General features: G+C 40.3%; 1 protein-coding gene across 2 annotated transcripts in view; it reads left to right on the forward strand.

Annotated features, from left to right (window-relative positions):
* LOC133486861 (E3 ubiquitin-protein ligase SH3RF3-like) overlaps positions 1 to 12216 on the forward strand; it is a 96062-nt gene that overhangs the window by 48942 nt on the left and 34904 nt on the right. For both annotated transcript variants that reach the window (XM_061792619.1, XM_061792621.1), the window contains exon 2: positions 8112 to 8387. In XM_061792619.1, coding sequence (XP_061648603.1) covers positions 8112 to 8387 — 276 coding nt within the window. The remainder of the gene's footprint in view (positions 1 to 8111; positions 8388 to 12216) is intronic.

Genomic DNA, 12216 nt, shown 5'->3' on the forward strand with positions numbered 1-12216 from the left:
GAGTGAATCCAGGCAAGAAGATGCCTTCCAAACTATACGGTTTAGCCCCTTTTAATTCCTTATTTCTCTGACTGCTCACCTGAGCTGAAGCTTGGTGGCATTTCTTATACACGGTATGCAAATGTTTCCTTTGAAGTGAAACCTTCCTAAATGGAGTCTCAACAGTGAGTGAGACACATGAATTTTGAGATCAAGCATTAAATTTAATTTGAAACTTTGCAAGTCGGTAAGATGCAAACTCCACAATCCCTGATGATTTTGACCCTTTTCAGGGCACTCATTTCAATAATTGGAAATTTTAAAATGTAACCCCAGACTTATTTAGTTTTTACGTTTTTTTGTGCCATGCGATTGGCTGGCGGTCCAGAACGTGTACACTGTCTCTCACCCAAAGTTATCTGAGATAGGGTGCAGCTCACCTGTCACCCAATCGTGAACAAGCGCTGTCGAAAATGGATAAATGCTATATTATAATTTCTTCGATTGGAGGTAATCTGGTGGTTCAGAACAATGAACTGAAATGCCATCTTGGGCTCACTCCACTTATTCTAAGGTCATAGGTCCCTGATTTGTGTGTGTGTGTGTGAATTTCAATGTTTCACATTTGACTTTTGCAAAGATACAGTGCTGTATAATAAAAATTGTTATCATCCAGTCCTGCAGTTAGTCCAATGTTTCTCGAATTGTTTGGCTACTGTCAAACAAATGAAGAAGACATCAGTTTGTGGTTTCTTGGTTGAGTTTTTTTCGGCCTTGTTTAATATAATAATTCATAGATCTGCACCCAGTGCTTTCTCACTTGCAGCAGCCCTCCTTTGAACCCTGCACATTATATGACACCACATTTTTGGTCCTTCTCTTATCATGGCGTCAGGTTTTGATTTATAATTCACCTTAGTGACTTTACTGCGGCAGCCAACTAGAATTATAGTTTCCGCTGAGTCAAATTCTGTATAGCATTATAAAAATGTCAGAGAAAAATGGACTGGGGTATTAGCTGAGGGGAACACGCTGTCCCACTTACTTGTGTAAAATTCACGCTTGATTGGCCGTGATTGCCGTTGCTGCGGCAAATCCATGTAACAAGTGTGTTCATGTGCTCCCTCAAATCCCCTCCCTTATACACCTCCTGAGGTGAACTTTCTTTTGCCTCTAAAATTACATTAGGTTCTATGTAATGGGACCTGGATAGTAACTGCACAGTTGTCCAGTGATGGCACTGGCAGTGGTACCAAGAAAATGCCAAAGAATGTTGACCCAAAGTACTGGAGGTTCCAGTAGCGGGCCGTGCATTTCGTACCTGGGCCTTCAGTGGGGACTTAACCGACTTGGACCCCTATCATGTCAATGTCATTAGAAACCATCAATACAATATAACAACGTAATATAACAGCACAACCCTGCCGCGTATATTATCCGGAGCAGGTCAGATTCAATATTTATCTCAGACCATGACAAAAACATGAAAAAAATGTTATAAAATACATCAATACACAATCATACCAGAAATATATCAATGTGTGCAGATGGCTACAGACATATTTTGCTGGTCCAAGTTGGCTGTCAAAAGTTTTGGACAAATAAATCTAACATTTACATGCACTACTGGGAGCAATGCAGCTAAGAGAAAAGCTACAAAATGAAGAGAATAACAAGAACAAGACCAAATACTAGAATTGAGGTTGTAAATGTACAGTCGGTCTGTGCTTCTGACATTGTTTAGGGAAACCGCGAAGCCCTTGTTAGCCTTCTATTCACTTAAATGTTGGGAATCTAACACAGAATTGTCTTATTTGCATATACAGTGTGCAGTTACACACCACCACGATGGATTTGAAATAAAACAGTCAAGTTGCGACTGGAATGGAGACTTTGGGCTTTAATTTAAGAAGTTCCGTATTTAAATTTATAATTTACCCTTCAGGAATTACAGCCATTTTATGTAAATGTCATCCATTTTCATGGGCTCAGATGTATTTAAAAAAAAAAAGAGTAAGCAGTAAGACACTGTTTAAGTGCGGTATTTCCTATTTATTAGATCCCAGTAACAGGAAAAAGGAAAGCAGCATCTTTACACCTCTGTGTGTCCAAATGCACAAAATAGGAAGCAGTTTCCAGTAACTGTTAGCCTTCATCGCGAACAACTACTGCACAATGTCCCAATCCACAACGGTCCTCCTGGCATCCGACGCTTCATGTCAATACCACAGCCGCTCGTGTCTCCTTCTCATGTTTGAGTCATATTTGTGTCAGCCGCTGTACACTTGGAAATAAACAGAGGAGCAAATGGAGGATGGGCTCAGTGGGTCAAGAGGCTGTGAAGTACCGCCACTCAACAAATGTGCTCTTATTGGTCTCAGTGGCACCATGTCCACCAAACAATAAAGCCACAATCTCCCTTTCACAAAGCATGAATTTTCTCCCATTGATTTCCACTCCTTTCTACTCCCCATTTATAAATAAATGATTACCTCATTTATCATATCCTCGTAAATAGATGAACCAAAAGCTTACCATGTGGTTGTTGTTGTTAATCATTGTTGTGTAATTGTTCGGCTGTGTTATATACGCTAATTGGATGTTTCACATGGAAGCGATGGAAAAGAGAGCGAGTGGTGCTTTGACTCGAAGCCGTTGAAACAATTCACCATTTGAAAGCAAAAGTGAATTATTCGTCGCTATCCAAGTAAAAACACAATTCAATTGGGGGGAAAAAAGCTAATTGTTTGGAACAATATGCTAATATTTTAAATATTACAATCAAGGGCAGCACGGCGGTGTTTTGCATGGCATTTCTCTGGGTGCTCCACCTTCCTCCCACATTACAAAAACATGCATGTTGGGGTCATTAAAAACTTTATTAAATTGTCCATTGGTGTGCATGTAAGTGTGACAGGTACCCTGTGATTGGCTTGGTGACCAGTGCAGGGTGTAGCGCACCTCTCGCCAAAGTAAGCTGGGATAGACTCCAGCTCAACTATACAATAAAACTATAGACTATTGATGGATTGACTACAATCATGTGTAGAAAACAACAACAACAACAACTGAACCTCCTAATCCTGTCATTGATTCTGGCTACAATACATAATTGCAGGAAAAGGTCTGCGTACCGTTGTCCAACAATGACCGACCGGAGTGGCCTACATGGTATTTTTCCAGAACATGAAAACCGCTTTTGTACAGAAGCTGAGTATAGCTGTTATTTAATGATTTTAATTAGCTCAGTGTGAGTGTGAGCCCTACAGACTCAGACCCTTTTAATAAATCTCTCTATGTGTGTGTGTGTGTGTGTGTATCATACTGCACCAGAGCAGGGGTGTCCAACCCCTTGGGAGGTGCAAAATTTTAAAATTCGGAAAAATAGAAGTAGTAGTGGTCAAGAGTTTTATTTTTTTTTGTATAAAAAAATAACATTCAGAGCAGCTTGACAGTGTCTGCTGCCTCACTACCCCCTCAACATGCGGTTAGATGTAACCTAAAACACTGTATAAAACCCACACAAAACATCCATGTCATTAGATATTTCCTCTGCTGGCATGTTTGAACTTAACCAGATTCCTTCGGCTTCTTTGGTCTTCCTTCTTATGAACGACCTCATCCCCTGGCGCAGAGCCTTCATGCAGCCCAGGATTTTTTAGATCTTGGAATGAGATCCTAACAGTGAATTTCTTAACCATGTAAGAAGACTTAGTAGTGATAGAAATATTGCAGTGCGGTAATGACTCTCTCTCTCTCTCTATCTGCCTGGAAAGTCTTTATGCCCTAACATTTAGACTGAAGAGCTCCAGGCCTCGGTGGCTAACCTCTGTAAGTCACTTCCACGCACTGATGCACTCCATAGCACATGCTGACACTACCATCATGACCGGAGGATCCTTGCGATCTCCTCTATTCAACCCCCTAAGAATCACTCTTCACATCATATCGGCGGCCAAGCCAAAGTCACGCTTTCTACATCAGGTGCCCTCCATTTGCTTTTTTTTGCTCCAATTTGAAGAGTTTGCTTTGGCATGTTCGATTTATGCGTCAGTAACATTAGATGAGGTATGACTACAAGCTTTGTGAGTTTTGTTTAAGAATTGAAAACCTCCAACCCAAACATGGATGCATGGTTTGCTATAAGTGGACCAACAAGTCACTCTGCAAGGGTGCAATGTAAATCAAGACAGACTCACACTGAAAGATCGGAACAGATGGAAGCCTCAGCATTGGTCAACGTGTTTGCGTATATGTTCACACACACACACACGCATCCAAATACACACACAGAAATATATATATATATTTGGCCTGCAAGTAATGCACAAACATGTCACTGCATGAAAATTCCAGCGCTCTGAAAGTATTAAATTATAAATAAGCTTTCAAAAAAATAATAATCATAAATGTTGACTTGATGACTTATAGGTATGCAGTACAGTCATTTCACGAACCACACTGGGGCAACATCACCCTATTGTTGACCACCACACAGAGGTATCACTAAAGGGACTCTACAGCAAAAATTTAGAACTGAAGAAGACTTTTGGATTGAAGATGAAAAGTCCTCAACAAACAAGAGCAGTCCGGTTACCTTGATTCAACCTTTCCAAATTACCATGACCCGGATCACTGAGAATCTGCACAGACAAGTCTACCATTATTTACAGTAAATGTACTAGTATAACCAGACTTAAAGTAAAAATTATTTTATTTTCATGCACAGTTATACTGTTGTATGTACAGCCATTAGCACATTCCTAAGACATTTTTCCCCTTAATTTTATCAATCAGTTTACAGCAAAGTGCATCGCATGACGCAGCCCTCCCTGAGCATTCCTCATTCTGCCCTCACTGAGCATTTCTCAAAAATAGTCCAACTTTGCTTGCTTTACTCTGGTTATTGACACTCCAGTTTATGCTGAGTGTAAACCTAAACACATTGTATATTTTAATTCAACACGTAGTTTTAGAAACATCACCAGCTTAATGCTAACACTCAATGTAAAATCCTATTGACAGCCTAACAGAAATCGCGCCAAAGTCGCGGTAGGTTACTTATTTAACTCCAAATAATGAACATTCACACACAAACACTGCAGCAACATACACGGACAGATAATATAACAATACTCACAGATATATACTCTACGAGTTATATTTAATGCAGTTCAATCGTGACATTCTTCTTCTGGTCTTCTATCTGATGAAGTATTATCTGAACATATGCACCACACTGCCCCTAAGAGGCCAAGGTGCACACAGCTCAGCAATACTATTGTCACTTAACAGGGCACACAACAGGGACAGTTGTTTTTTTCCTTCTTAAACACTCAACCAAAATCAGATGGTAAAATTGTATGACCTATGGGGCTTCACTGTATGTGAAAGTTTGCAGGAAAGGTCCAATTGTCCTTCAGCGGTTTATCATTAGTATGGTTAAACATAACATGCCATGCACGTTATCAGGTCAGATGTTCGCATACAAAGTCTTATTCTTATCACCAAAATGTGTTTGCATGTGATCGTCCAGACCCTGAGTAAGTTCTATGGCAGACACCATTTCAAACCTGTTCGAACCTGTTTAGAAGAATGACATAAAGAAACAAATACATTCATCTTAGAATTTTTAAAATGCTACTTTTGCCCCATTAATTCTTGTCTCTGGCTGCTCTGCACTTGAGAGAGCATTTATTTATTATTATTTGAATGAATAGTGTACCTAGATTTTGCACTAGCTGTAATGGATGATAGCAGAAGTAGTGACTGTGTTTTCACCGCTATTGTGTTTTTTTTTCCCTAACATTGCATCACCACTGATCTCAGAGAGTCTGGTGGGAGAGCCTCTGGCTGTTTGCTTCTTAAGTGACATCCGGAGAGAATCAGTCTGCATGACAAGAGTATCTCAATTCTCTGTGTGACAATTATTGTTTTCAGATACAGTAGTTTTCTTTAAAGCATAACATGTCAATTGGCCCGTTGCTGCCCACTTGGATTGTCTCTACCATAAAGCCCCTTTCATGTCTAATTAGTGATGCAACAATAGCACTTTTTTCAGACCAAATACAATTGCAAGTTTTTACAATTACGAGGACTTGCATTTGAATACTCGCTGATACGAAGTACTGATACTCGATAATGCCATTACTAGTGAGGATAAGCCGTACGGAAAATGGAATGGATGTTATTTTTTTTTAACTGTCTTGCTTACACATTTTACTTACATACATGTAGCCTGGAACACAAGGTATTTCAGTTATTACATAAAACTATTATCAGGACAACTGAAGTAATACTTTATCACATTATCGCTTACTTCTCTTTACTTGATGTGCCCCCGTCAGCCTGGCTCCTCCGCCGCGGTTGCATGACGAGAGCGCTGCTGGTTCGGCCGGAGTCAAGCAGCTCTGAGTGGAGTTTGAGAAACTCGATGCATGCCAGACGGCCCGCAAAATGGATGATGAACTCCGCTCGGGTAGCGACCAAGGCAGCTGCCCCACGGTTGGCGGTGAGGGGTCGTCCAGTTGGCGCCGAGTTTGTCGACCTCTGCTTTGCGCTGCTCGGCCGACTCCGGGTTGGCTAGTGTTGTCATCTGTGTTTCCCTTAAAGTATTTCCACAAAACTGACATGGCTACTACTCCACTTGCCCGGAAGGTATATGTTAAGCTGGTAAAGTGGTATTGGAGTTTTTTTGCGAGTGTGAGTACAAGTACAGTTGTACAGTATCTGGTATTGGTTTATCCCTCTTTAATGTCACTAATTTAGTTATATTAATTAGATGAATTGCCTTGGATTCTTTACCCATATTGTTTTATGTAATGCAGCATAGCATTTTGGGTCTTTTGCAACTTTTTAATGTGAAGTACCACAAATGTTTAAAATGAAAACAGAACAATGGAAACAAACCAACACTACCAAAATTCAGTTGAAAGCAATTTGTTCCAGTCTTCACACAAAGGAGCACTTTCACCTCCTTAATGGAAAAACGTAATGAAACAACAGTTCACTGGAAATTGGAACCTCAGAGTTTGGTAGGTGTTTTTTGGAATAATTTGTACTCTGTGACACTACTGCAAGACAGTATTCCTTTTAATCCTCCTCAGAGGTTTTGAGAAGGCACGTAATGCTATCTGTCCAATAAATGGCATATAATAACATTTGTCCGTGGAAAGCAACAAGTTAAGAGCACAAATATGTTTTCTTGAGAGCTCTAAACACAATTTTGGATAATAAACTAAGGGTGGGCATTTGATTCAATTAAAGTTTTTTTTTAAGTATATATTTTTTTAAGAAGATATGACTGGTTCTCTCTGAATGTTCTGAACTCCTGTGGCATTGAGTCAATATTCATTATCTCATTTTGTGCACCTCGGACTGGTTTTAAGCAAAGACATATTTTGACAGACCGGCATAGAAACAAGGAAAAACAAATGATTGAAGTCACCATTACGAGGCATGTAGTTGTTGTAATTAGTGGGAGCTCTGTGCTTACTTCCCTTTTACGAGCCAGTCCATTTTGGGGTAATCTTTTTTTTCTTAAAAAAAAAAAGTAAACTCCAAAGCCTTGTGTTTTAGTGCCAAGCGCTTGGGCCCATGTGTTGAAGCAGTTTTCATGGCTTCATAACCCTAACTCTCATTAGCCTGTCACAAAATATTATGCAAATCAGTTTTGTGTTGGTGTCAACTAGCACGGAACCTTAAGTAGGAGTGCTCAAATTGTCTCTTAAATGCAGCTTTCTTTTTCTTGGAAGTTTGAACCTTTTTGTCTGTCTCATTATTTGGCCTGTTCCCCTTTTTTGAATAAGCTCTCCAAACACATAGTGTACATTTTTCCTTACTTTTTCCTGTATCACATGACTGAGATGTGAATCTTGATTTTCAAAACAAAACTTCTTTCAGACTTTGATGAGTTTCCAGTCTTAGCACTTGTCTTAGGCCACTAATTCAATGACACTGACTCAACAGCACATTTGCTGGTCGCAGCCAAGTAGTGCACTCAACTTTGGATCAATTGCTTCAACAACTCCTCACATTCAACAGAATTCTTCAGTTAATCGAGTATGAACCTTATAGTGATTTTAAACGGCTATTGAACTTATGACTGGAGAATCTCTTCCAATCTCTTTCAGAATATCCCAGCGCTGCCTTGTGGGAAAGCTCTCTACTCTTACGAGGGCAAGGAGCCAGGTGATCTACAGTTCTCCAAGGGTGACATCATCATCCTGCGACGCAAGGTTGATGACAACTGGTACCACGGGGAGTTGAACGGTTGCCACGGGTTCTTGCCGGCGAGTTACATCCAGTTGTTGCGCCCCCTGAGCCAGACTCCGCCCCAGGGCAAAGCACTGTACGACTTTGAGGTCAAAAACAAAGACCAAGATAAAGACTGCCTGGCATTCAGCAAGGTGACACACACACGAACACACTGGTGCACATTCATAAACTGTGAAGTGCTCTGTGTAAGGGAACTCTGTGGTGTATCTAGATAGGAATGGTGTTGTTTTACTTTTCATTGGGGAACCTGATAATGAAAACCATGACTTTCTAGTGGTAGCTTGGCTTTAGTTTTATTTGTTCCGTGATCAAGCTCGCAAATCGGTACGGTATATACGCAACATACTATACTTCCGTATTCAGAAAAATGGGTCTAAGCACTTCCTCCCGGTTCAGTTGACTGTTTGAATAAATAAATGGTATATATGTATTTAACTTTTGTTCAAAGGCACCAGCTATAAAGAAAACTAAATTTGATCAAGTCCGGCTTCCAACCATCATGTAATGAAAGCTTAGTTGCTCCTTAACGTAGCATTTACAGGAAGTCCCGCTTTCCGGGTTTGGTCACGTGGCGTTCCGCATAGAGTGGATTGACTTGTATAGGCTATCAAATCAATTTTACCCATTACAATGAATTGGAATGCCAATAAACAGCTAACCCCCCTAAAAAAAGTCACATTTTTTATGGGTAATGTTTTTTTTGGGCGGCACGGTGGTCGACTGGTTAGAGCGTCAGCCTCACAGTTCTGAGGTGCGGGGTTCAATCCCCGTCCCCGCCTGTGTGGAGTTTGCATGTTCTCCCCGTGCCTGCGTGGGTTTTCTCCGGGCACTCCGGTTTCCTCCCACATCCCAAAAACATGCATTAATTGGAGACTCTAAATTGCCCGTAGGCATGACTGTGAGTGTGAATGGTTGTTTGTTTCTATGTGCCCTGCGATTGGCTGGCAACCAGTTCAGGGTGTACCCCGCCTCCTGCCCGATGACAGCTGGGATAGGCTCCAGCACGCCCGCGACCCTAGTGAGGAGAAGCGGCTCAGAAAATGGATGGATGGATGTTGTTTTTGCAAATTATAAACATAAAAATATAATCAAGGAGAATATAAAGATATAAAACTGGTTTTCAGAAGTCCACACACAGACAGTTGTGCAGTGTACCTTTAAGGGGGAGTGGCCTAGTGAGTGACCTCACAAGCTCTGACTCCAGTTTCAGTTGGCCATTTTCTAGGCGCTCACGTCTGCTCCAATGCTCCTTGCAATTTGTCTCGTTTATTATTTGTGTGTTTGACTGCTTGTCCCGTTCAATAAATGGCTGAAAGTGCATCAGCAAATATGGCTGTCCTTTTTTTTTTTTTTTTTTTTTTTTTTAACTTGGCTGAAGTGGCTCGGATATCAAATTTTGGGTTTGTACAAAAAACAAACAAGCGATGTCTTATAACTTGAGAAACTTGTAATTGCGGCTGCTCATAAGTCAAGGTACTAAAATACTAGGAACACTTCAATCTGCACAAACCCCAAAGAAATCTTTCAAGAAAAGTGACGTGAATAATCAAGGCCATGTTTCAGCTAGGATTCCATCTGTCGTGTTCTCTTCTTGACAATGATCTCGGCGGTGGGTCAGTTGCTCGTAGCTATTATGTTCTGAGGTACACGAGACGGCTTCTTCAACAAGACACTTTTATCCCGAATTAGAGAGGGCTTTGTTCGGGCCACTTTGATGCTCACCGATACCACGTGCCTCATCTCTTTGGATAAAAGGACATTGTCATCTTCGTGATCAAAACGAAGTTGGTAATTAACATTATGGGTGTGAACGGAGATAACAGCTTGCCTTTTAAGAACACATGATTCCAAAACTTAGGAACACCTTCAGAATACTAAAAGAGAAAGATCATCTAAATAGACTGCAGTGGTTTGACAGTTGGCATCCTGAAACTAACCAAAATTTCTACTGACTAAATAAATTGGCCTCCTTTTTGAAGAAAGTGTTGCACTGAAAGACTGCAGCATTGGCCATCATTGAGCAACTCAAAGAGAGTAGATCTTACTACAACTGAATCTTAACAAATTGGTTTGGAACCGTACCAAGACCAGTATGTGTATGCATAACCAGTGTTCAAATGACAGCAGAAAGCATTGGAAAATCAAAAAACAGTTGAGGGAACTGCTGTCTTTTTGCGGCACATCTACGACTGTGTATATGAACTCTTACCTCATTAAATTTGAGAATGTTCTACTTTGATACAGTCCAGACATGCAAATTAAAATCTCTAGGGATGAAAAATATTTATTGAAAGCGTTGCATTGAATATGAAAAAATCAATTCCAAGACCTTTCAGGCTTTTTTGACACTTCCCACCAAAGTTTCCTCTTAAAAATGAATGCAATTTTCAATTCAGTCTGATTTTACTCAATTATACTCTCTATGTTCCTCCGAAAAGCTCGAGAGGAAACGATGAGAACAAAATGAGAGAGCACGCTCCTCGAAAGCATGTTCCCAGGCTCGGTTTGGTGTAAACAGTAATTTCTACACCCTGTTCTGTTATGTTGCTCAAAGCTTATCATTTGGTACTGCTATTACACTGGCTCGTTTGTAAAAGGCTCCTGACCTCACCATTCTGAAAGAGTGATTACATTGTACTGCACACATCACAGCAGGTGCCGGCAAGGAGTCATGAGAGACTTTTACTGAACACTCTTGCAATAACATCCTCATGATGACACATTGTTTTATTAAAATTGCTTTAAGACTAAGTGAATCAACACGTAGCTGATAGAAGATCACACTGTGCTGTATATGTACTCCCCTGCCGTGTGCCGAATGTGTTGTCATGCAAAACCAGTGTGTGTGTGATTGTTTTCTCAGTGGGAAAGGTAATTACTCACTATGACTAATACAAAGTCATTTAGTAGAATTATATTATCACTGCCGGCCCTAATGGTCTTGCCAAGACCCTCATATTCACGTGACAAGAGAAAAACACACATTGTGTGTTCATCTGTTGTGAAAGGATTGATCATGCCACTTTCTGTTTTACGGGATATTACTGAGAAAGTTTATCAGATGTGCAGAATACAGTAGACAGATAAGCAGGAGTAAATACAGGGCATGCTATTGGACTGTTGAAAGTCTACACCCACCTCCCTGGCTTGACATTGTTATTTTCTCCATGTGTCAGTCACATGCATTAAAGCACTGAGTAGCTTGGACACCAAGTCGACTAAAAGTGCTCCCTCTGGTTCGGTCATGTAGAGTAGAGTAAGAACATTCCTTCGTACGCACCCCAAAATACAGCTTTGTCTTTGGGTGGTTACCCTCATGTTTCCAAAAATATCATCTTTAACCAAACTCAAAGTGTACCTTGAGCTATACAAGGCTGCAGTCTATAGCGTGCGCTCAAAAAAGAACGGCCATGTAAAAAAAGCTTGTACTTATTCTACATAGTAAGTATGAGGTGGTTTTCACTGCTCATTGTCAGATGATGTAGAAACTACACAGTTGGAGACAGCACCATTGTTCTTTTGCTATAAATATGATTTCATCATGGGTATTTCTTTAGCATTACATATAATTTTTTTCAAAACTGCTACTGCTTTTATGAAAAAATGTACCCAGTGGTGCCTTGAGATAAGAGTTGAATTCATTCTGGATTTGCCGTTAATTGGTTCCAGCCTCCAAAAAAAAACAAGCAAAAAAATAGTACACTATTGTATGTATTGTATTGTATATATAACCATAATGACAGTAAACTAGAATGTAAGGAAATGTAAAAAAAAAAAGTCCACACTTTTTGCTTCAGTTTAATGGACCCCGTTCTGCTCCTTGTGGTGTGCACACCTTGGCCACGTGGGAGCAGTTTAATACAGAAATACATGGAAATATCTCAGGTCCTCAGTAAGCCACGGTAATATTAGTAGTTCTTTGCAGAGGATAAAATATATATGCCTGTAAGTATTTTTATA

Source organism: Phyllopteryx taeniolatus, chromosome 12 (assembly GCF_024500385.1).
Source record: "Phyllopteryx taeniolatus isolate TA_2022b chromosome 12, UOR_Ptae_1.2, whole genome shotgun sequence".
Taxonomy (NCBI): domain Eukaryota; kingdom Metazoa; phylum Chordata; class Actinopteri; order Syngnathiformes; family Syngnathidae; genus Phyllopteryx; species Phyllopteryx taeniolatus.